The sequence below is a fragment of the Pelodiscus sinensis genome, chromosome 6 (genome assembly GCF_052426305.1).
Source record: "Pelodiscus sinensis isolate ZL-2025 chromosome 6, ASM5242630v1, whole genome shotgun sequence".
NCBI classification, from domain to species: Eukaryota; Metazoa; Chordata; order Testudines; family Trionychidae; genus Pelodiscus; species Pelodiscus sinensis.
In genome coordinates, this window is record NC_143057.1 from 88269311 (window position 1) to 88295814 (window position 26504).

At 44.2% G+C, this 26504-nt stretch overlaps 1 protein-coding gene across 1 annotated transcript in view; it reads left to right on the top strand.

The window, feature by feature from the left end:
• The window catches only part of JMY (junction mediating and regulatory protein, p53 cofactor), a 143011-nt gene that overhangs the window by 11679 nt on the left and 104828 nt on the right, over window positions 1-26504 (top strand). The window contains exon 2 of the mRNA XM_006119180.3: window positions 19422-19595. Within this exon, the coding sequence (XP_006119242.3) occupies window positions 19422-19595 (174 nt within the window). The remainder of the gene's footprint in view (window positions 1-19421; window positions 19596-26504) is intronic.

Consider the following 26504-nt stretch of genomic DNA (forward strand, 5'->3'; position numbering starts at 1 on the left):
GTGGCATGGTCCACTTCTTCAGATGATGACCAGACCATTTGATGTTTTTTAAGTTTATCCTGTACAGACTAACTCAGCTACCCCCTGAAGCATCTATATAACTCACTAAGGGACGTGAAAAAATGCACTGACCTCACCACCAGTTTGGACAACTCTGTATTGATGGGAGAGTTTCTCCCGCGGACCTAGCTTCTACCTCTTATGGAGGTGTTAGCTACACTGACAGGGGAAACTCTCCCATCACCATAACAGTGTCTTCGCTACAGTGATGCAGCTGTGCTGCTATAGCCTGTATGTGTAGACGAACCCACATTATCTCACAAAGATTGCTAAAATATTGGACAATGTTGCATACATGTAAAAGATAAGATTTGAATTTCTATATATGGTACTCATGTGGATGGATTTGGCAAGAAAGAAATTCTTTAGCTCCTTGTTTATTGCTTTTGCTAAAGATAATCATGGGTACTGTTTTATCTAGCAAACAATAGAATGGGAAAAGGGGGCTTTAAATTTCAATTTATATACTGAAAGACTCTGGGCCTCAATTTAAAAATCCCACACTAAAAGTAATACTAAGATTATCAAAATGTGGTAATACCATTCAGTATGCCCTGTAACTAGTGAGCCAGAGTTTTTAAAAATAAAATCACTCTCCCTCTTCAGTAACTCCCCTCTCTCAATTCTACCTTCTTTCAGATTCTTGGGGGGGGGGGGAGGGGGGAGATGAGCTGCTTACAGAGCAGTAATATACTATCAAAGCAAGTAATTTATGTGTGTAACTGGTGTGTGTGTGTGTGTGTGTGTGTGTACACACGTGTGTACGTACTGGGGAATTTATTATTGACATTGGATCTACCAAATTATTTTGTATTCCGTGTCAGTTTTTCATGCTCCTAGGTTCTGGGCATAATGGATACTCTCAACTCTTCTTATAGTGATTGTAACAGTGTGGGTGCTACACAGTAGTGCTGTTATTCCGGAGTAATGGCGGCTGTTCCGGAATAACAATGCGAGCGTCTACACAGCAATTCAGTTATTTTTGAAATAAATTCAAAATAACGGATGACTTATTCCGATTTACGTAAATCTCATTCCACGAAGAATAACAACTATTCCAAAATAGCTATTTTGGAATAGCAGTAGTGTGGATGCTCCACTGCTGCTATTTGAAATAACTCCTCCCCACGGCCATTCAAACTAATTACTCTCCAGTGCCTTCTCGGGCTCTAAATCGAGGTAGCATGACCATCTTAGAGAAGCCTGCCTTGGACTAATTTTGAGGCTTCCCGGTAATGTACATGTGCTATTTCGAAATAGCACATTTTGGAGTATTTCTTCCGGAACACCTTATTTTGAAATAAGCGTGAAGTGTAGATGTACCCTTTGAGACTCACTGCTGTGGTACCTCCCGTTTTAATGGTGGGACATAGTGCTTCTAGCTCTGGAGCACCTCCTGCTGGCTGGTGACTTGCCCTCAGTTACCTGTTATCAGCGCTACCTTTTCAGGCCCCATGTCTCTCCCAGCCCATCATGCCCCTTTTCTCCCGGTACTGCCCCACAGCAGAACCCCCACATTTTGTACCTCTCCCTTCCCAGGGAACTCCATCACGTCCCATGTCCACCTTGAGTCAGTGGCCAACTGCCATTCATTATCTAGCTCCTGCCTTGGGAGCAAACTACATCCTGAAATGGCCACTCATCGTTAATACAGAGGTGTGGACCTTTTGCCTTGCTCCAGCCCTAGTACTTCTCAGGCCCCTGTCTCAGGCCTGCAGCTTGGGAGTGGGTCAGGCCAGAGCTCCTCCACTCTGCCTAGCCATCTCCAGCATTTCTGTCTCGGGTACCCTCTATAGCTTACCAGGCAGCCAGGTCCTTCCTTGCTCCACAACTGGAGCTAGAGTGTGTGAGTTCCTCCTCTCCAGGAGCCCTTCTTATAGGGCCTAGACAGTCCATGGGTGGTGCTGTCTACTCTCTTCAGATTTGCCCACTGTCCCAACCCTCCCCCATAGCTGGATTTAACCCTTATTTCACTGGAGCAAGGTGACCACCCCACTGCAGATACTAATCTGGACATATGCAGTTGTATCCCTTAAGTATGCCAGAATATATAGAGGATGGATGTCTGCCATACACACTTTTGGGCTCTGAACCAGAATTACGATACTCTGTTGCTTAGTGCTCCTTATCTTTTCACCTTTTGCTGTGTTGCATCTAGGCATGTGAATGGTTAAGGGTGATGCTTACTGGTTATGGCTCTCCCCTCTAATCCCCAGTTTAATAGGTTAAACTTAAAATTTAACAGGTTAACTAATTAAACAGGATTTTGCATCCTGCCCTTTGCTTTCTTCACTTAATCTCTCCTTCTCTTATTTCTTTCCCTTATCCTAAATCATCTTTCTCCCTCTTTTATTAAATGTCCTGCAAGGCTTAGCTTTAAAGTCAGTCCTTTCCAAGTTGCTTACAAAATCCTGTTTTTATTTTGTGTTCTTCGTAGCCTCCTATCTCTGAGATATCGCTCAATATGTAGACTCAGAACTAAATAGCTAGCTCATTCCAATCACATCTTTTTTTTAACCTTTTTTTAATTGTCACTATAGTACTCTACAAATGGCCAACAGGGTTAGCGGATATATAGCTTTTTACAGCTGTAATGTTGCTGTAATAATAGAGATGGGGGAGCCACTTAAAAACCGGATCTTGTGAATGGCTGCATCTGGCAGCTTTCCATAGGTCTTTATGTAATCTTTGCCAGGGCATATTTTGTATGTCCCTTTTTCTAATCTAGTACATTATTGTTGGTATAATTCTAGTTGATTTAAAATAGCTGCTTTTAGGGAAGAAAGTCTTCAGAAATATAGGTTTGAGCCAAGTAACTGATTATATTATGTTCAGAAGAAGTGGGCTGTGCCCTCAAAAGCTCATGATACCATCTACATGTTTTGTTAGTCTGTAAAGTGCTACCAGACCATTTGTTGTTGTTTTTTATTATATTATGTGACTCTTCCTTGCTTTTCAGAAGATAAAATTTATGACTAAAGAAGGTAGTGTAGTGAGAGGAAATGTTAATTCTCAATTTCTTCAGTCTCACCCAGATATTGTGTTAAAAGAGATGTTGGCACCTGTGCTAAACAAAAGGCTGCGGATAGATAACATAAGTGTTGGTGCCTTTTTGTTAGGGAAAGCTGACAGAAGGCATATCTTCTACTATGCATTTTAGAGAGTTTGTCTATTTGTGTGTGTGTTCAAGAACTCCTCCTAAATGATAAGAGGTAGGGCCACCAAATTCGGTATACAATTTTCTCTTATAATTTAAAGCAACATAAGGATTTGGTTGTGCCAGGAAAATGGGATATGCCTGGGATGGAATTGCCTTTCATGAAACCAAACAGAAGAGAGACAGTATCACCAGGCAGGTGAAAGGGGCTGTTTGGGGCATGCTCCCCCATCTAGGACTGCCCCAGTCCTGAATCCCCCATCATCCAGGTACCCTTGGGTGGGGGGAAACTGAAGCTACCCCCCATTTGTACAGGAACATTGATGGCTGTTACCCTATGTCAGGGAGCAAAGGGAAAGTGCACAGTTAGTTGCATTCCTCACGCTGGCTGGGGAGCAGAGGGGGCAGATGAACCTAGACCTGCCCCGGTCGGGGCACATGCATCCCTGCTCTGGCTGTGCCTGCTGGAGCTGCAGTAGTCATGGAGATGTTCTGCTCACGTGGATCCAAGCTGCTGTGGTGAATGAGGACTGGGGGTAGTCCTCTCTTCCCAGGGCAGCCTGTATAGTGAACTTAATTCACAGCCTCACTTCAGAGCAATGATTGAAACATATGGGTTTCATTTAAATTTTATTTAAAAAAATTGAATTCAGGACCTGAGCAATGCTGGATAAATCTTCTAGTACTGCATAAGTGACAATTTTAAACAGTCAGGCAGTTTCTTTTAAACATGGCCCTATACTTGGTAACTTCTTAGAAGATGACCTATTCTTTTCCACAAAAATAAGTCAGCTGGTATTTAACAGTGTTGCTTAAATCTCCTTTTAGAAGAACGTCTTACCATTTAGACCAACAATGGTAGCTACACCTGTCATTATGATATTTTACAGGAGTGTTGGCAGTGGTGCAACACTTCTTACGTTCAAAATCCTAGCAAAGAGATGATCAACATTTGCTTCTATCCATGTTATAGAAGCACGTTTTCTTTATTTGTCCTGTGCTATTTCTTTGTCTATTGCATTGTCTTCTCAGTGAAATTTACGAAATTTAAGTTTTCCTTTGCAATTCTTGGCACAGGCAAATACAGTTTGTGCTATAAAATAGAACTCTTATTGATGTGTTTCAGCAGCAGGTTTTCCCTGACTGGATAATAAAAAAATTATAGTAGTGCCATCTTGGCAGAATTTCAGAAGGAATACCCGAGTCTCTGTACTTTCCAAAATGGTACTGAAAAGTGTATTGTCCATTCATTATGAGCATTTAACTCCTTTCCAATAATGATTCCAGGGATCTTCTGCTAACAATCATAGTTGATGATTTTACCTTTGAATTACCTGGGGTTTCAAAGAGGGTACTTTGATAATTGCAGCATCCCTGTAAATGTTTGATGGATTCTCAATTTTTTGGTCTGGGATAGATATTTGAAATGCAATTGAAATGTTTTATTAGCACACATTTAGATGACTTGAAGGTCATTGATATAAGTCTTTGGAATTCATTTAGGATGTCTTTTGTGCCATTCTACACCATTAAGTGTTCTAACACATGAGTGTTTTAAAATCTTCTTAAACAAAGTGAAACAGCTTTAAAAATTCACACCAAGAAGTCTAGCTGTACCAGCCTCAGAACTATACTCTTTAGAAAACCATAAAAATGATTCACCATCTATTCTGCATTGTCTGAGAGTCAAGAATTCTCTCTCAATGGTAAGAGCTTGGACTACCAAATTTGGAATGCAGCTTCCTCTTACATTAATTTAAAGCAAGGTCAGGGTTAGGAATGTGAAGAGTTAACTGGTTAACCAGTAAGCATGCCCCTTACTGGCATAAATACCTGGATACCAGTTAATCAGCAGAGGGCTACTTGGGCCCAGCTGGAGCAGCCACTGCCCATGGCATGGTTCAGCAGGCTTGGCTCAGCTGGAGCAGATCCTCCCACCCATGGTTAACCAGTTAAATGAAGGGATTAACTGGTTAACTTCCTGATTGGAATTTTATATCCCTAGTCAGGGTTTGGTTTGTGCCAGGACATTGGGATGTGCATGGAATGACATTTTCGCAAACATGGGGAACAGTTATATTCTCAAATGACCACAGAGGGCAGCAAGTGCTCCAGTTCCAGGGAGAAGCTGGATGGGGCCTACGTGACCCACTCTACTCCTCCTCTTCCCAGGGCTGTCATGCGGACCGGGTAATGCCGGGTAACTCTTCTAGTTTTACTGTAATGCCATTTTTTTAATAGGCTCAGCTTTGTTCAGTGCTGGTTGAAAAAACTGTCTTCCCACTATTCTGTCTTTCAAAGAGATGTACCATTTCATTCTAGCTATGACCCAGTATAAAATGGGGTCTTAAATCTAACGCTGATCAAGAACTAGGGATGCCTGTGCTCGTGGTTAACAGTGATTATGCTTTCACATCCCTATCAAGCACTAATTAACATTTGACACTTCAGGCCAGTGCAGTGTAGGGAAAATTCCATACTTTGGGAGAGGACATGGCATTGTGGCTTTTTTTTTTTTAAGTTGGTAAGGGTGTATAATAGCTAGACACTCTTCTGGAAAGTTGCAGTAGTTCTGGAGAAGTAGATTAGTGGGAGTGATGTAGTTGAGGTGATAAGAGGTATATGATTGTTTTTAACTCATTGTTCAACTTAAATAACTCACACTTACTTACTTACTGGGTTTATTTCTCCATAATGTTCCCTCCCCCAACATGAAATCACAATCCATCAGACTAACCAAGTTTATTCTGTGGCACTTTATTCCTTTGACATCAAATTGCTACTACCAAGAAAGCTGTACTCTACAAAAATAATTTCACAGCTTGCTTATTATATGAGATTTGATGTTTGAGTGGGAGGAAAAATGTGGTGTGCAATATGGAACTTGCACAGTTCCATGGACAAATTTAGCCTTTTATTAATAGTAATAAGTTCTAAATTATATCTTCTTTGAATGTTAGTATGTAGACCATGTACTGTCTGGTTTACTTCTAATTCATAGAATTATAGGGTCAGAAAGGACCAAAAGGGTCACTAGTCTAATAATTGGTTATTTTTGATGACAGAAATAACAAAGAAGATTTCAGTTTGGAAGCTTTCATAAAATCTTTCATAATTGGGTCACACTGCATTCTTCTTAGGGTGACTGTTTCATATTTCCTCTGTTTGAATATGGTGTTGTAGAGCCTCAGAACCATATAGGAAAACCATAACCATTTGGGGATGTGCCCACCCAGTGGCTCTTACAACATTTCAAATGCAGAGCTTTGGTGCAGTTGGCTCCCACAGCTGGCACAAGCTGGGACTGCTCAGTCCCAGCTTTAGCCATCTGCTGGAGCTACCCTCACTGTGGCTCTGCAGAGCGGTCTGTTGACTAATTGTATAGTAAATACAAATTGTATCGACTGTGTGATTAGCCTGATGAATACATTTAGCATCCTTGGTTCTGGTCCAGCAGGACAGAGCGGAGGAACGGGATGGAGGACAGATAGGCAGGCTCAGTGGTATTTTAAACATATCAGGTCATAGTTTCAAGGGGATCTCTGTGACCAAACCCATCATACTTACCTTTCTGTTTCCTGAGAGTCGTGTACATAAATCTAATTTCTGATCTGCCTAATTAACTCCTGGGCCAGGCTAGGCATACATGCTCTGGCCTTGCAAACAACAAACTTCATGTTGTCTTAATAAAAGAGTCGTAAAAGAGAGTGGAGTCCTTGGAAGCACCTGAGGATACTGGCCTTAATATTTTTCTGTAAATACTATAAAATATTGGCACTTTAGACTAGTGTTGTCTCCTGCCTCTTTCCCCCCCCCCCCCCCCGTAGTTTACATGAGTTATCCTACACAGAATGCCTTCAGGCCAAGGCTTAATGTGCTTTGTGTTACAGTATAGATTCCCCAATACTGACATTATTTCCTTCTCTCAAATTCCTGATATTTTGAGACTTTTAGACCTGATTCTTACATTGTAAGTTGTTCAAGTTGTTCTTGTCTGTGTGTATATATAAGTATCCGAGTAGACCAGAGTCCTTTGCCAAACTTTTTAGGATAACATTGTTATCTAGAAATTTTTGTTGGTTCGAAGTCACTTTGTCCTCTGTTCCCACTGATCAGTGTCGGAAAATGTATTAATTAGTAACTTTAGTTTTTGGTTAGGTCATTTTCCATCTTCCCAAATGGAAAAATAGGAGATCTTGGGCAATTTATTTCGAGGTAAAGAGTAAACTCATCCATCTCATCTGTTTTTCTCATCAGAATACATAGTATGAATACATAGAATCATAAAACTTCAAGGAAACTCGAGAGGTCATATAGGCCAGTTCCCTGCGCTCATGGGAGGGGCAAATACCTGACAGGTATTTGTCTAATCTCTCTTCAGAATCTCTAGTGATAGAGATTCTACAACTTCCCTAGGCAACTTATTCCATTGCTTAACCATACTGACAAGAAATTTTTCTTAATGTCTGTACTAAACCTTCCTTGCTGTAATTTAAACCCATTTTTTTTCTTGTCGTAGCATCAGAGTTTAAGGAGAATAATTTTTCTCCCTCCTTCTGCAACAGCCTTCTAGATACTTGAAAGCTATCATGTCCCCTTCAGTCTTCTCAAACTAAACAAAACCCATTCTTTCAATGTTCCCTCATAGGTCATGTTTTCCAGATCTTTAATAATTTTTGTTGCTCCTCTTGTGGACAAATTGGAGATGGTCCAATCTTCCTTGAAATGTGGCTTACTGAAGTGGACATCTGGCCTATGTTCCAGTTGAGGCTAGGGATGTAAGTGACTATTTGACTAGTTGCTCTCCCCCACCCCCCGCTGCCTCTATCACAAAGAGGCAGCAAGGTGAGGGAAGAAGAGGGAGTGCTGGGGGGAGCAGGCTTAAAAGCTGGCTTCCCCCCCACCCCCATCTCCATCTCCATCGGAGGGAGCAGGCGCAAAGTGTAAGTGCTGCATGAAGCCAACAGGGGACTCGAGTCCCAAAGTAGAGTGGGAGTTCCCCGCTGACCCTGGGCTCCATGTGGCATTTCAGTCTTTGAAATGCATAAAAGCCCCATTTGGGGCTCTTGTATATTTCAAGGGAGGAACGCGCTAGTCCTTATTGACTACTTGAACAGTCGATGGAAATCCCATCAACTATTTGATTAATAGAAATTTAACATCCTTAGTTAAGGCCTAATCAGAGTGAAGTAGAGTGGAAGACTTACTTTTTGTGAAATACATCCCAGAATGTTTGCTTTTTTTTGCTACACTGTCACATTATTGATGGATATTTAGCTTGTGTTCCACTATGACCTCTATATCCTTTCTTGTAGTACTCCTTCCTAGGTAGTCATTTTCAATTTTGTATGTGCACAGCTGATTGTTCTTTCCTAAGTGGAGTTCTTTCCATTTGTCGTCCTTGAATTTCATCCTGTTTGCCTCAGACCATTTTGAATTTTAATCCTGTCCTTGAAAGCACTTGCACCCCCCCCTCCTAATCTGGTACCATCTGCAAACTTGATAAGTATTTGATGCCATTATCTAAATCACTGATGAAGATATTGAACAGAACCTGTCCCAAAACCGATCCCTGCAGAACTCCTTTGTTATGCCCTTCCAGCATAATTGTGAGCCATGAACTACTATTTTTTGGGAACAGTTATCCAATCATTTATGCACCCTAATACAAATAAATGTTATCATTCTGTTACTAATAGCAAAAGTATGTGACTGTTCCCAAACAAGGACTAGTTACATGAGTGACCTGCATAACCTGTTTCAGATTTCAGCTTTCTGAGTAATGTGCTCAAACCAAGCAAATGGCAGGTGTTTATTATTTGATGTTATAGTGTTAGTCAAGATTGGGGCAGCTGCATTATAGAATGAGTTATGCAGGTGAGATAATTACCATCTTAATTCATGTTTATACTGTCATGGATTTGCTTGTTGGCCTTCAGAGAAGAAATTTGAGACACTTTTATTTAGTTATAAAATGGTGGTGTCCAACCAGTTCTGAAGCAGTAGCCACTATAGCGAAATAGCCACATTATTCTGAAATAATGAATAATTGTTCAAGCCAGCTAGCCACACTCAACTAGCCAAATAGCCACATGTGGCTAGTGGCTAGCATGTTGGACACCACGGTTATAAGAGATGCTAGGTTTTAAACTTACAGCTTTTTGCATTGCCTGTAAATTGCTGTAGTGACTAAACATGATCAGAGTTAGCAATTTAACTCAACTGTGAATCCCATCTGGGGGCTTGTGCTCACAATTGTTTATATGCTCTTCAGAAATTAATATTAAGAACTGTAGAAAAATTAGTGATGATGATGATAGTGCATGCAAGAAAATGGCTTAATTCTTGTTCACTTACTGACAGTCGTACATTTAATAGTAAATAGTCTGTCAGCTTCTGTAGTCTCCTTGTCTAGCAGTTCATTTTATGCTGTTTTGGCTATTATTTGTACTGTCAAGAGGCTAGGACTGAGCCCCAGTCGTGGACCAAGGCCATGTTATGCTAGGCAGTGTATAGACACATAATGAAAAAACACTACTCCTACCTCAAAAGCTGTCAGCCTTAGGTACAGACAGCACAAAATGTGAATACAGTAGACAGACATAAATAGTTTTTATACATTTCTAAAGGGTACAGATTCTGAAGCTTGTACCACAGAACTCTCATATATGCCTTTTCAAGGGTAAAGAGACAGAATCTAGTGCCAGTTGTTTTAAAAACACTCGTATCTTTAAAACACTTTTTACAGTATGCAGCACAATCAGTAATATATTGGATACTAGCCAGCACATTAGGTGTTGATTTTTTTTTCACACCAGTGGCTCATAGTTGTCCATATTTTTTTGTAAACAACACAACAAAGGAGGGATTTGAAGGAGAGAGCAGTTGCTTTGAAGGTTTTAAAGGTGCTTATGCCATGTGTACGGGGCTGCATGGGAGAAAAATGAACTTTCTGCTTCTCAGAAAAATAAATGAAAAATTCTTAGCCTAACTACCTGCACAGATTCTAATAACTAAGGATATAATATAAGGTTGTTAAAATGTGGTTAATTGGCTAGCCGATGGAATTTCCATCGACTAGTCAATAGGTACTTTCACATTCCTCCCTTGAAATGTAAAAGAGCCCTCTTTGGGGCTCTTGTACATTTCAAAGGGGGAATGCGGAACTCTGTGTACAGCTTGAGGCCAGCGGGAAGTCCCACTGACTCCAGGTTGCATGTGGCGTGCCAGCGGAGGCTCTTGTGCATTTCAAAGCCATGCAGCCTGGGGTCAGCAAGAGACTCATAGTCCCCAGCTGACCCTGGGTTCCATGCAGCACTTCCCTGGAACCCAGGGTCAGCTGAGAACTCCCCAGCTGATTCCAGGTTCTGGGGAAATTCCACAGGGAGCCCAGGGTCAGTTGGGGAGTCTCCAGTTGGACTCCAGGCTCCACAGTAGCTGCCCTTTTGAAATGCGCTGAGGCAACATTTTAAAGGAGCAGCCTGCCATACAGCTGATCTGCCTCTTTGAAGTACCCCTACCTCCCCCCCTCGCTGCCTCATAGAGGCAGTAAAGTGTGGGGGCATATCAACTAGTCACAATACTATCCGATAAGCAAATGCTTATTGGTTGGTGGACTAGTAAACTAGTCTTTTACATCCTTAAAATAATAGCGTATTCAACTAAACCAGTGTTTCTCAACCTTTTTTTAATAGAGTACCCCCTTTTAAAAAAAAGTAAATGTGTCCCCAGTACCTACAGTTTTCAGACACACACACACACACACACACACACACACACACACACACACACACACACACACACACACACACACACCCACCCCTCTCTTTTTTTTTCTACCATTGCAACATATTTGTTTTAACAACTTAATCGTAACTGGGCAAGCAATGAAATTTTTGGGTGTAAAAAGTACAAACATAATAAAGTGCTGTAAAACTTAAAACAAAAATTCAGTTTTCTCCAAATTTTAGTTGACGTACCACCAGACTTCTCTCGAGTACCCCTAAGGGTACTTATACCACTGGTTGAGAAACATTGGACTAAACGATTAAGGGGTAAGCAGGTGATTATCCGTTAATGCTGTCTACTTCATGCAACACTCTCCCTCCCCCCCACCTCCCAAGTAAATTTTTTAGCGGGCTGGCTGACAGGCTGATTCAGTCCTGGTTTGTGCTGTGACCCGGCATCAACCCCCTTTACCAGCTCTTAGTGCTTTAGTGCAGAGCCTGCAGCAAGGGTAGTTGCTGGGAGCAAGGTATGAGTACTAACCATTGTTCCATCTAAGTTGCGTGGTAGCACAATCCCACAGCTGCTTAAGGAGCCCTGCCTACCTAGGGGCTCAAGATTCTTGCATGGAGCTGCCTAGCAGGGTCCCCCCTCCCTCACCGGCCTGTCCCCATTTAATTAGTTAACCGGTAAAACAAAGTGTTTTACTGGTTAACTAAGTGTTTCCCAAATGATGCTCTATGAAACTCTGGGGTTCTGTGAAAAAATTCTCTTGTTCTTCGAGTGGTTGCTCATGTCCATTCGAATCAGGTGTGCGCACCGCGTGCATTGTGCCTTCTGGAGCGTTTTCCCTAGCGGTACCCATAGCGTCAGCAGGGCACCCCCTGGAGTGGCGCCGCTATGGCAGAGCATAAGTACCCCTGTTGGCGCTCCCCCTCCTCAGTTCCTTCTTACCACCTGTGACGGACGTTGGAGCGTGTCTCTTTGTTAGAGTAGTTAATGGTTCCCGTTTCTCTTAGTGTTGTAGATAGTTGTAAATAGTTCAAATTGGATAGTTGGGAGTTCTTTGTTTTTTTTCCTTCTTCCCCTTCGGGGGTGAGGAATGCCTGGGCCTCAGGGCTTTAAGGCTTACGCTGTATGCGCTAAATTCATGCCCAAGGGAGACCCTCATGATGGCTGTTTAAAGTGTTTGGGTGAGGGTCACTGTCGGGGGGGCCGCCCCTCCCTCGGGGTGGGCCGCCCGCCTCCGGGGCAAAGTTCACTCTTCCTCAGCCTCGTTTCAAAGGTCCACTGCCCCTGTATTAGGGGAGCTACGGACCTCTGTCCTAGTCCGAAAGTACACGGCCCCTGTATTAGGGGAACCACAGCCCTCTGGCCTAGTGCGAAAGTGTCCAGGCTCTGCGGCCTAGTCCTTCAGCTGAGCCCCCACTCGTCGGGGGTCAGGGAAGGAGGGGTAGGGAGGCCCAGGCCCTCCCTCATCACTGGGCCCCAATCCCGGCCCTTGCAGTGGTGGGTGGCTCCCCCCAGTGGCTCGGGGGGGTTCCTCCCCGCAATGCGCCGAGCCCTCAGGGGCTTCTCCAGCTCCCTGCCCTGGGTCGCTTCCTACCCCCTTCCCCCCGGCCCGTAGCGGTCTCACGGGTTGGTGTGAGTCGGGTGGCTGTCGCGACACTTCCCAAGTCGGGGTTGGGGGTGGCCGGTCCAGTGCCTGGGTCATGGGGGGGCGGCCGGCAGCTCCGTCGTTGGGGTCGAGCTCAGCTTGGGCCTGGCAATGGCAGGTCCAGCAGGCCTGGCAACTCCCTCTCTGGCGGTCCAGTCTGCGCCGCGGGCGGTTGGGCACTAGCTCCAGCTCTGGCTGCGGTCTGCCTCCTCTGAGCAGGCTGGCAGCCTTTTATGCCTTGGCTCCTCTGGGAGCATGCCCAGTATGGCTGTGTGGGTAGGGCCCTCTCTGCCCCGGCACCAGGTGGTTTCCCTGGGCTTGAGTGCGGGGCGGGGCCGCCCCGTCACAGTCACCTAGCAGACGCCTGTAAGATCTGCAAGTCATTTAAGTCGCACACGAAGAGGGAGCGGGACTCTTGTTTGAAGCTTCTCCTCATGGAGGCGGCTTTATAGCTGGCACCGACTGGACATTCCACGGTGCGCAGTGCGCCGGCATCGACACGCCATCCCGTGCGTGGACTTGGGTACTGAGGCCTCGGCACTGCTCTCACTCCCCGGCGCTGAAGAAGTCAAGGTCTTCGCAGGGTAGGTCTCTGAGCCGGAAGTCCAGACCCAGCCTACACTGTCACTTCGAATCCCGGTGCAGGCATCTCTGAGTGCTGCAGTGCAGTGTAAAAGAGCTGGACGACCATCAAGTCCAGGTCAGCTACACTCACATTGTCCTTCGATGCCGGACACTTTTGGGGCAGCACAGGACCTGATTAGCCTCGCTACCTCCCCTCCATCGTCGGTTGAGGCGGAGAGGTCGAGGTCTTCGACGCTGGGAGCCATGTTGGCACCGGCTTCTCCTCCAAACCGGTTGGATCAGTCGGCACCAGTCACATATGCAGCGGGACCGTCCTTTGTGGGACCAGTACCGCTTGCCTCTACCTCAGTACTAACCTCGACACAGGCTGCCAGGCCTCACGTGGTACCCGACTGGCCTCAACCCACGTCGGTGCTGGGACCTCTCCCGGAACTGGTTTTGGCTGTCCCAGTGCTATATTACTCAGGACTTGTGGCATTGTCAATAGCACTGTCAACGGCACCATATTACTCAAGCCTTGTGGCACCGTCAACGGCACCGACCCTCTTGACCAGGGTGCCACTTCAGTCTTTGGCACCGGGCTCTTCGGCACCGCTGCAGGTACCACCAACGCCAATAACGCCAATCTCTTCTAGGGCGACTACTATGGCTCCAGCGCCTTCTGTCCTGCCTGCTGTGGTGTCCATGGGGGCAACGATGGGGGCGCTGCCTTTGGAGCAACTGGACTTGGTAGTTCCACACCCGCAACCGGCACCGACTTTAGCACTGCAGTCCACATGCACCACGTCGACACTGAATGCAGCACAGGGGCCTGTCTTCTCGGCACCGGTACACCCTCACCGCATGCACGCGGGCAAGCCAGAATCTATGGCCAGGTTTGCCCCTACGATGGTGGCAGGGCACTCATCTTCGGTACCACCCTGGCCCTGACTACTCTTCAGATTTTGATGTGGGCTCTTTCAGGTCAGAGTCCTCGGGAGCTTCGTCACATCATAGATCCTGTTCCCGGCACCGGCGTGACCATTCGCGCGTGCAGCAGACTTGGCCACCTCAGCTGCATTGGCCTTTTTGGACCCCGTGGGCATACCACCAGTGGCAAGGGTCTGTGCCCCCCTCCGCGATGTCGAGTGTGTCCGGGCACCTCCATCAGCGTCGCTGTCATGACCCCCTCCCTTGCCCCAGAGGGCTGCTACTATCGATGCCGCTAGAGATCCGCAGGCATAGTTACTTGAATAAATGTTTTTGGGTTGTTCAGCTTTCCTGGACTTCTCTTTCTGGGTGCTCCGACCCCTCCTCCGTGGAGTGGGGTGGGCTTGGAAGTCACCTGATTCAAATGGACATGAGCAATCACTTGAAGAAGAAAAGAAGGGTTACTTACCTGTAACTGTTGTTCTTCAAGAATTGGCCCTGCCTAGAGCAGGGGGCTGGACTTGATGACCTTCTGAGGTCTCTTCCAGTTCTAACAAGATGGTTTATTAGATGATGAGCTTTCGTGGGCCAGACCCACTTCCTCAGATCAAATAGTGGAAGAAAATAGTCACAACCATATATACCAAAGGATACAATTAAAAAAATGAACATATATGAAAAGGACAAATCACATTTCAGAACAGGAGAGGGATGCGGGGGGGGGGAAGGAAGGAAGGTAAGTGTCTGTGAATTGATGGGGAGGTGGGGAGAGTGGGATGTTTGTGAGTTAATGGTATTAGAGGTGATAATTGGGGAAGCTATCTTGGTAATGGGTAAGATAGCTTGAGTGTTTGTTCATTCCTTTTTGGAGAGTGTCGAATTTTAACATTAATGACAGTTCAGAGGATTCCCTTTCAAGTGCAGATGTAAAAGGTCTTTGTAGTAGAATGCAGGTGGTTAAGTCATTGAGAGAGTGTCCTTTCTGGTTAAAATGGCAAGAAACTGTTTTTTCTTTGTGATCTTGTCTGATATCTGTTTTGTGGGCATTAATCCTTTGGCGAAGTGTCTGAGATGTTTGTCCAATGTACATAGCAGACGGACACTTTCGGCACATGATAGCATAGATTATATTTCTGGATGCGCAGGAATATGTGTTCTTGATCTTATAACTCACTTAGTTAGGTCCAATAATGGTATCAGCAGAATGAATATGTGGACAAAGCTGGCAACGGGGTTTGTTGCAAGGGAAGGTACCAGGGTTGGTATTAGTGTGGTATGTCCTGTGGTTGTTGGTAAGAATCATCTTGAGGTTAGGTGGTTGTCTATAGGAGACTATGGGTCTGTCTCCCAGAGCCTCTTGGAGTATGGTATCCTGTTCCAGTATAGGCTGTAGTTTATTGATAATGTGTTGGACAGGTTTAAGTTGGGGGTTGTAGGTGATGACAAGTGGTGTTCTATTGTTGGTTTTCTTGGGTCTGTCTTGAAGTAGATGGTTTCTAGGTATTCGTCTGGCTGCTCTAGCCTTGTGGCAGGCCTGGACTGCCTATGGTGGGGAGTAATGGGGCTGCAGCAGTCGCCTGTACATGCCCCTTTTAATCGGTTAACTGGTTAAACATAATGTTTAACTGCTTAATCAATTAAACCAATGAGCCTGGTTACACGTACCTGCAGTGTGGGTCGACAGCCTGAAGCTGGCTTTTAAGCTGGCTCTTGGTGTGTACAGGATCCTGCTGCTTCATTGCACTGCTGCTTCTGATACAGATACACTATGAGTGCATGAAAGTCTCAGTGGTTACACAGTTACCCACTTTTTAACATGCCTACTCCCAGCGGTTCTTGACTAGAGAAGAAACACTTGTACAAGTGGTCAGTTTCACGAGGAAAGAGTTTTAGGTTGTACTTTTTTTTGTTGTGTGTTTGTTTTTTAAGGCCTCAAATTTAGGGCTTGTACAAAGTTTACAACACATTCACAACATTTTTTTAATTTTAATGAAAACTTTATGGAAACCTTGGATTTTATTTAACCTTCTTCTGCAGCATGGAAGTGCAGGTCATTTACCAGGATCTTCTGAATCTCTCACATAATCATCTCTGTCCAGGGACATCCTTAGAATTTATGGGGCCCTATTCAGTACTATTAAACTGGTGCCCCTATGCCCAATGTCATTGCAGGGGAAGATGACTTTTTTTTTAAGAGATGTGATTTTATAATCTGCATCAACACATTAATGAAATATCTTTAAAGCAAATTTTAAACTAAGATCCTGTCCACTGACACAGTAAATTCAGAAACTGACATTATGTACCTGGAGCTGGCAAATGCCTGTTAAATTGCTTCATTGCCACTTGAATGGCCCTGTCACAGGGTCAATGTTCTGCTAATAAGTCTGGCAGGCTTTTTCACTAAGTTTACTAGATCCTCTCCAGAGGAAGCAGGGCCACAGAACAGAGATGGGAATTGGAAGATGGGTGGACGTCCTGTGGCACCCCAAATTTTTGGGTGCCCTATGCAGCTGCATGTTCTGTGATTGAGAAGGATAGCCCTATCCTTGCTAGGGATGTGAATGTTTAACTTGTTAACCTGTGGGGGCTGGAGCAGCTTCCCATTTGTTGCAGGCAGGGGGCTGCTCCAGTACCATAGGGGGTCTACACCAGGCAGGTGCTGCCTTTGTTCATAGTGAGCCTGAGCCTGACCCTTCCCCGACCCTTCCCCTTGAATCAGTTAACTGGTTAAACAATATGTTCAACCAGTTAACTGGTTAAACAATATGTTCAACCAGTTAACCGGTTAAACAGAATTTTACATCACTAGTCCATGCCATTGATGGGACCTGTCATGATCGTGAGGGTTAGCCAGCAGCCTGGGGACTAAAGGATTAACTATGTCCCTTACTTAACCAGGTAGATTCAGCCAATAGGAATGTAGGTAGGAATTTCAAACTGGGACAAAGAAATTTTGGGTTTTTTCCCTCTTTTGTTCGGGGAGCTTCTCTCCAGCTATTGAAAGGGACAGAATGTCTCCCTCTAAAAAAAATACTCTTCACAGTCTGTAAATAGGATGAAGTTTAGATAAATCCGTTAGGTTTTATTGTTTGGGAAATGGGATCTGGTCTGTGCATTTAAAAATGGGTTTTGCTTTCCTTTGTAACTAAGTTCCTGGCCCATGGTAAATTTCTCCTCCATTAGTATTATTTTGTTACTGTTCCATCCAGTCATAATGCTTGCAACAGGAATATTGTGGTGATAATAAAAGTTCTTTCTCTTTTCTTTTTATTAACCTGGTATTGGTTAATTTTTGTGTCCTGGTTTGTACTTTAGGGGTGAGATTTCCCAAGTAGTCTCTCCCTGGATGCTTTATTAATGTTTGAATGGTGGCAGATTTTGGGGGAAGTTTTATACCAAAGACCAGTGGGAAATAGGTCAATGGAGGGATGATAGGAGTTAATATAGAGAACTTTCTGGGTGTCTGGCTGGTGAGTCTTGCCCACATGCTCAGGGTTTAGCTGATCGCCATATTTGGGGTCGGGAAGGAATTTTCCTCTAGGGTAGATTGGCAGAGGCCCTCGAGGTTTTTCGCCTTCCTCTGTAACATGGGGTACAGATCACAGCTTGAAGACCCCAAGATGCAGAGATCTTCCAAGTATATGAAGGCTTCAATATCTGAGATATAGGAGAGAGGATTATTCTAGGAGGGGTGGGTAAGATTCTGTGGCCTGCACTGTGCAGGGGGTCAGACTAGATGATCATAATGGTCCCTTCTGACCTTAAAGTCTATGAGTCTATGAGAGAAGGTTTTGGGGTACTTTTTTGGCCCCCACTTCTGCATTTATTGTGCCAGAGTGGGGAAGGAGCCATGACTGGGCCTTTGGTGTTTGCATCTTGGTTCTCTCTCTTTGTACATGTTAGTCTCCTCTCTAGTGCGCAGCAATACTTTGGTTTCATTTCAGTTATTAGGTTTATTTTGTGTATGCTGGGTGGTGCAGGTAGTCTGTGATATGTAAGTGGTTGTAAGATTAGTGTTTCTCATCCTTTTTTTAAAATAAATTACCCCTTTAAAAAAAAGTACCCCCTTTAAAAACAAATAAGTACCCCCAGTACCTATAGTTTTTAGACACACGTACAATTTTTTTCTACCATTGCAACATATTTGTTTACACAACTTAATCGTAGCTGGGCAGGTGATGACATTTTTGGGTGTAAAAAGTGCAAAAATAATAAAGCAATGTAAAACTTAAAACAAAACTTCAGTTTTCTCCAAATTTCAGTTGTGCTGACGTATTCCCCAGACTTCTCTCAAGTACCTCTAAGGGTACTCATACTACTGGTTAAGAAACACTGGACAAGATGAACTGGTGTTCCCTTGAAACAAAAAACAGGACTATGTAGCACTTTAAAGACTAACAAGATGGTTTATTAGGTGATGAGCTTTCGTGGGCCAGACCCACTTCCTCCGATCAAATAGTGGAAGAAAATTGACGTGACTTGCAAAGGTCATGCCAATTTTCTTCCACTATTTGATCTGAGGAAGTGGGTCTGGCCCACGAAAGCTCATCACCTAATAAACCATCTTGTTAGTCTTTAAAGTGCTACATAGTCCTGTTTTTTGGTTCAGCTAGATCAGACTAACACGGCTACATTTCTATTGGTGTTCCCTTCTGATGTTGGGAGCAATTCTTAAGATGATGTTTGTTTCATTTGTAACCTAGGTAATACAATGTGCTAACGCACATGAACCAGATAGTAAAATAGAAAGGTAATGTAGGCCATTATCCTGCTAAACTGCACTACGCAGACAAACCTTTTCACCTATGTGGAACTCGTTAGGCCCCTAGGTGCACTTAGAAGGAGCAGCTCAAAAGGCATGGATTTGGATTGTATTTCCCTGGTGGTAATGTACTTGTCTTGTGTTTTCTGTGATGCATCTCTTAACTGTGGTATTAAAAAATAACGAATAGAAAAACCAAAACCTGACTTTTCTCTCTTATTTTGTCTATATGGTCTGATATGCAATTAGTAAATGTCATAACTGGTGAAAAGTAAATCAGATTTCATCTTCCTATCTCCCCTTATGGCTATGTCCTTAATACCAATGAGCCTCAGGAAGCTCTTGGAAAGCTGTGACTGGGAATATGCTGACTATCCAGAGTTAAGGTTATCAAAGGACTTGACTGGTTTAGTTCCTTTCTGGAAACTTTTCATGTTTAATGGATTTTTTGGGAAAGGGTGGAGGCTAAGGAGGTGACTGGCCATTGTAAATCGCTATCAGATTTGTTAGCAAGAAATGTTGAGCATACTTTCTGAAACAATATTTTTCTTCTTTTTATATAGCTGTTGGAAAAACACAAGAATACAGAAAGCATGGTAGAGCTGCTTGAACTTTATCAAATGGAAGATGAAGCCTACAGTAGTCTTGCTGAAGCTACTACAGAACTCTATCAATATCTGTTACAGCCGTTCCGAGATATGAGGGAACTTGCAATGCTCAGAAGACAGCAGATTAAGGTACAAACTTTCTGTGGGATAAACCATGCTTTCTACTTGTACGTAGTAGTATAGCTTGTAACTAGGTATGTAATGGGGTAACCAGTTTCCCGGTAAGCATTGCTTTACTGGAATCAGTTACTGGAATAACTAATTAACCAGCACCTGGAGCAGTCCCTGTTGGTGATGCTGGGTTGGGGAGGCCTGTGCCACACTGCTCCAGTGCAGTGCTGTGGGCCTTCTACCAGGGGTAGAGGGCTGTTTCAATGCGATGTGGCAGGCCTTGCCCTGCGTGTGGAGGGCTGCTTTAGTGTGGTGTGGCGGGCCCTGCCCCAGGGGTAGGGGCTGCTCCAGTGGCACTTGCGCATGATGCGGCAGGCTGGTTAAACACACAGTTTAACCAGTTAACATTTTAAATGGGATTTTACATCCCTACTTGTAACCCAAACCTGGAATTTTATGTTGTTGAGAACCTTTTGTCTGTATTTAAATATATCTTTAGACCAATACATTTCAAGGCCTCCACTTCTTTCCTTCCCCTCCACAGCTTCTCCCATATGGAATACATACTGACTAAAGGGTGTGTGCACATCCACACACATTTATTACCTTTTGAGGTTTTCCTAAAGATAGTAGAGAGGATAGGGTGGGAATGTTTTTTTTCCTCCCATTTGTGGGATGCTTAAGCACTACAGTGAGGAGAACTATAAAGGTACATAGCTAATTTTTTGCTGCACTGCAAGTTTTTACACTAAACAGTACTATTTTCTTCCTTTATGATCACTCACAATTGTGAGTACCTTGAAGAGTAAGCTGTCGTTGTCTTAAGCCTGGAACTAATGCATGCAGCTAAGTATCATTTTGTTCAATTTTATGTGCTCATAAACATTTTAACTTCATGTTCAATTTTTTATTTTGTTTGAGGTTTACTGGAAGTATTGACTAATGTGTGAAAGAGAAAAACATGCTCTATAAAAATCTTGGTTATTTTTATTATTTAACGAGATTATTTTGGAGAGTGCCTTTTTTCAGTCATTTTCTAGTGAAAGGTAGGTGTGTGTGTGTGTGTTAGAAACACTGGAATACAAGCAATGTACAGTAAAATTCTGATGGTCTGGCATCTGACGGTCCAGCACTCCTGATGATCTGGCACCATCAGGAACCCGGAAGTGCTCCGGGCAGCCGGACCATTGGAGCTGCTCTGCCCTCAGCTTCCTGATTCAGCCGCTGCTAAAACTGACCAGCGCTGAATCCGGGAAGCAGGGGGCAGAACAGCTGGAGTGCTGCCAGGTAGGTCCCCTCGGGGCTGCGGGACCAACCCAGCAGCACCTCAGCTGTCCCGGATTCAGCCGCTGCTGAAATTGATCAGCGGCTGACTCCAGGAAGCCTGAGACAGAGCTGCTCTGCCCCAGCTTCCTGGAATCAGCCGCTGGTCAGTTTCAGCAGCAGCTGACTTGGGTACACCTGGGACAGAGCAGCTGGGTGCTGCTGGGTTGGTCCCTGCAGCGCCGAGGTTTGGCGCTACCAGACCAACCCACCAGCGCCCCAGCTGCTCTGTCCCAGGCGTCCCGATTCAGCCGCTGCTGAAACTGACCAGGGCTGACTCCAGGAAGCCCAGGGCAGAGCAGTTCTGCCTCTGGCTTTCTGGAGTCAGCCGCTGATAAGTTTCAGCAGCAGCTGACTTGGGGACACCTCGGGCAGAGCAGCTGGGGTGCTGCTGGGTTGGTCCAGTAGCGCTGCTCCTCGGCGCTGTGGGACCAACCCAGCAGCCTTCCAGCTGCTCTGCTGCAGGCGTCCCGATTCAGCTGCTGCTGAAACTGACCAGCAGCGGCTGAATCGGGGACTCCTGGGGCAGAGCCGGACTATCAGAAGGGAGGGCTATGAGGGGGTCTGGGGTAGCATCCCCCCACCCCACCTCAGACCTCTCATAGCCCCCCCTTCTGATAGTCTGGCATATCTGATAATCTGGCACCCCCTGCGTCCTAAAGGTGCCGGATTATCGGAAGTTTACTGTACTTTAGAAACTTGTAATTTAGCCTGACACTAGTGTTCTTTTAAAAATTGTTTCTACATCTGTTTTACTCCTAATAAAAATATATAATCAGCCCAAGTCATTAAACATTTTTATAGATGTATTCTTTTAAACTTTAAAAAAAATTAATTAATGATCAATGAGCCAAAAATGATGAACATGACATAGGTAATTTCATAATCACACTGAGTTGGAAATGTGCTGTACTCCTGATAAAGTGTACAGCCCCTACTACATAGATAGCCTTTTCTGGCTTTGTAGAGCTGTAGTGTCAATATAGGAGCCAAAATGGAGTCTTATAGTTTACTCTGTATGAAGATGACTTAAGATTTTTTTAAAGGAAGGTTGGAAGAATGATTCAAGAGCTTCTGAGAAGAACCTTTTTATTTGACATCACTGTGCCTATAACTAAAATAACTTTAAAGAAGTCTAGTAGGTTGAAAACAGTTCAGTGAGTTAGTATATAGGTGGTTCTTAAATAAAATTTATCCAACAGGAAAAGAAAATATATAACAAAGAATTCTGATGCAGAGCTCAGAATTTATACCGCTAGAGATCATCAACAGTATAGTTAAGAACCTCATTAGTACAAGATAAATATTCTCCCATTTTACTTAATTCTTTAGTGTACAGAAAAGGTGGACTTGTTCTTTACTAATCAAGAAAAGAGACACTAATACTTATTAAGGAAGAAGCTTTAATTTGTTTTAACAAAAATCATTATTAGAAATACAATAAAAATTGCACACAAAAGGTCATTTTTTTAAAAAATAAACTCCAAAGGCTTGGCTAAGACTTTGCAACTACTGGTTTGGAGAACTTGAGTGGTACATAGTTGACTCTATTGAGGTCAATATATGTAAGTAAGTTCTTTTCCTCATTCAGAACATTTTGAGGTATGCAGGTTGGACAACTGGATCTTGTGAAATGAAAACAAAAGCAAGGGTAGAGGACTTTCTGTATAAATTAAACTTGTTGGCAATAAAGTTATTTACGTGAACTCACAGCATATGGAGTTCTAGAAGGTTTAGAAGTGAAGCAAAATTCTTCTGGATTACTATTGCAAAATTCCATTGGATTGCTACAGCCTCTTGGAGCTGTGGTCACACACAGTTCCTTCTCAAACTCAGTAGAGTGCTCAACAACTGAATGCCAATTGGCATGTGGGCACGCAGTACACACATTACAATCGTTAATCTAAAGTAAATGGAAGAAAGAGGGAAAAATCATAACGTAAGCTTGCATGAAATCCAACTTCTGCAATCGAATATGCTTATAAATAACTTTAAAATGTTAGTTTACAATTGGAAAATAATATTTTTATCAGAATCTTAAGTGTTACTATATCACCTGTAGTTACCCTTAAAATTATCATTGCGCCACACTGTTCCTTAAAAGACTCTGTTTTCAGTTGTTTTAGCTCTATAAACTCAGTTCTGGTCTACACTGGGAGTTTAGGTCAAACTTAGTTACATTAGGTTGATTTTTCTAAACAATGAGTCTGCGCTACCAAGGCTATTACATCAACTTTAAGGGCTATTAAAATCTATTTCTGTACTCCTGCTTTTACAAGGAGTAACTTCTAAATTCATTCTTGTATCGTCGACTTTCTGGTAGTGCAGATGCAGCACTGTGAAAGTTGACATTCTTGGCCTCAAGAAGGTGTCCCGCAGTGCCCTGCGGTGACTACTCTGACCACAACTTTCAACTCTACTGCTCTCCAGGTGAACAGAAAAAGTCCTGGAAAAATTTGAATTTCATTTCCTGTGTGGTCAGCATGGCAAGCAGACCTCAGAGCAAGCAGCACACCTGATTGTGAGTTCAAGTTCCATGAGCTCCAGTTCCCAGGATCGCAGAAGAGCACCAGCATGCAGCATACAGGAGATCTTGGACCTTGTTGCTGTGTGGCGAGAGGAGTCTGTTCTCACAGAACTACAAACCAGCAAAAAACCAACCAGATATCTATGCCAAAATTTCAAAGGGCATGGAAAGGAAAGGATACATCAGGGATGTCCAGCAGTGCTGAGTGACAATAAGATAGCTGAGGTAGTCATACCAAAAGACAAAGGAGGTAAATAGATGGTCTGGAGCTTCATCATAAACATGCCAGTTCTATAAGCAGCTGCGTGCAATCCTTTCATGGGGAGTGGGGGAGGTAGAGGGAGAGAATACAACCAGCTTTTCTAGGAAGTTCGTGGATTCCTCCCAAGACTCTCAGGCAGCAGCATGGTGGAGGAGGAGAATGGCCATCAGGCAAGGAGGGCAGCTGATGTTGCCAAGATCTTGTTATAGCTTTGGAGACAATTCCCTCCTCCCAGGATGTTTGTTGGGCACTGATCCCAGGAAGGGCACTTCTGGTGAGTTCACATTTTTTATTTTGCTAAAAGTGGGTTGATGCAGTTTAGTGAGAGATTTTGTGGCCACCATTCCTCCACAGTAAGGGGTCCATGGAATAGAATAGCTTGTTAATGTGTCTAGATACCTCTATGAAAGCTTCTTAGAGAAACTCTTTGATCCTTCTCACAAGGTTTCTGGGTGGAGGGCTTTGCCTTATTCCATCCTCCATGGTAGGACTCCTTTCCATGCCAAGCCAACAGTAACAAAGGATTGCAGTGTAAGGTCCAGGTTTCTGCCTACGTTCAGTCAGCATTTGTTCTCTCTCACTCTGTATAAGGAGACTGATAGCTTCATCCAGGTTGCCGTGGATTATATTAGCTGATGCCTCTGCAGTAAACCCCTGTTTGCTCATCCCCAGTGAAGGATGGCTCGAGTCCCTGCGTCCCATCCACCCACTCTTGTAGTAAGGGAAAGTTGCACACTCGCAGCAATTTGGAGAGTATCGAACACATGGGTGCCACATGATCCTCTACCCTGCTCTGCTGCCATGCCCAGGTCCCCCCTCTCCTGCCCACAGACTCATGCCCCAGCCTGTTCCTTTGCCGTGCTAGCTGCCACACTGAGTCCAGCTGCTCCCCTAAAAACTGCTACATAGTGGCTGCTTGAAAGCATAACTGTGGCCTTGTACGTAACACATCCCTACTGGCTTTATATAGACTTTTATTTTATTCTTACACTCTTCAATATATATCCTGTAAAGCCTGTCTTTCACTTTCCATTGCAGTGGGAACAGCAGTCAGTCTGCTGCACACTCCCTTGTCTCCACCAGCTGTTTGCCTGGCTCAAACAAACAAGCTAAAATAGATGCAATCTGCCAACTTGGAATAGGGAGCGCGTAAGCAAGTGGAGGAGTGTGCTGCTGGAGGAGAGGCGAGCAGAGCATGAGGAAAGGAGAACATGCAGTGAACTAGAAGTGAATCACAAGGAGAGTGTAGTCCACGGCAGCAGTGATGGACCACATGGCAGCATTCCAGGATCTTAGCTGAACAGGCACCCCTTCCAGTCCTTGCAGACCAACATTTCCTCCTCACAGAGTTCCATAGTCTCCTCTCCCAAGGGCCATAGAATGCCAAGAGTGGTGGGGAGTTAAGGGCAGCTTCACACTCAACCCCCAAGGATGTGTTGCAAAGCAAAAAGCTGTCCTTTACACAATTGTGATCATGCACTCCTCCTCCCTTCCCGAAGCTCCGGTCATCTGAAGAAGTGGGCTGTACCCATGGAAGCTCATGATACCATTTGCATGTTTTGTTAGTCTATAAAGTGCTACCAGACCACTTGCTTGCTGGTGTTTTTTTCTTTATTACTTGTATTGAAGAAGTGGTGGTGGTGGTGGTGGCGGTTGGAGGGTGCGGGGAGGTAACAGGCAAGCACACTGAAAGCAGGACACTCATTGAGAGCAATATGAATGACACTGAAAATTGGCCACTCAAAAAACTGTCTTTCAAAGCCTCTCTGATTTGTACTGTCCTTTGTTGTGTTCTCCTTATTGCCTGGTGTCTGGCTGCTCAAAATCCATGGCTAGGGACTGTGCCTTGGCACTCCACCCTGACCGATACATTTTTTGAAAAGTATAGGATCTTTCGAAAAAGGCTTTTCTTTTTGAAAGAACCACAGGCTAGGCTGCGGTTTCACTTTCCAAATAGTGTTTTTTGAAAGAACGCAGTGACGCAATTATGCAAATGAAGCACGGGAAATTCAAATCCTGGCTTCATTTGCAATTTTGATGTGTCTAAACTACATCCCTCTTTCGAAAGAGGGATGTAAATTAGAGACGAATCCCTAGTCTCACAAATATTGTGGAGCACGTGGCAGGCTACCACCACAAAGGGAATGTTGTGTTCGCTGAGGTCTAACCTAGTTAGTAGACTGTAGAACCTTCCCTTTTAAACACTCAAAAGCACATTCTGCCACTATTCTGTATTTGCTCAGTCTGTAGTTAAACCACTCCTAACTGCAGTTCTGGCTGCCTGTGTACAGCTTCATGAGCTACTGGAGCAAAAGGTAGGCTGGATTGCCAAGGATCACTATTGGCATTTCCACCTCTCCAGTTCTAATATTCCAGGGTGAAAAACACATTCCAGAGAGGAGGGAGTTCTTAACAATGCGCAGCCCATGCACCTTTCCCAACCATCCCACATGATGTCAGTGGAAAAAGCCCTTGTGATCCACCAGCCACTGCAGCACCATCGAGAAGTACACCTTGCAGTTTATGTATACTTTTGCAAGATTGTACATTCCATTTTTTGCCCCACCACAGTTAGGAAACCCCAGCATGGCAAAGCCCTCCATCATGTCCTCTACATTTCCCAGAGTCAGTCTACCCTCCATAGCAGAAGGGTGTTGATTGCTTTGGCTGCTTGAATCACAGCAGCCCCCAATATAGATTTCCCCACTCCAAATTATTCCCAACTGATCAGTAGCTGTCTGGTGTTGCAAACTTCCGCAGGGCAATTGGCATGTGCTTCTCTATTGTCAGAGTGGGTCTCTTTCTGGTATTCTTG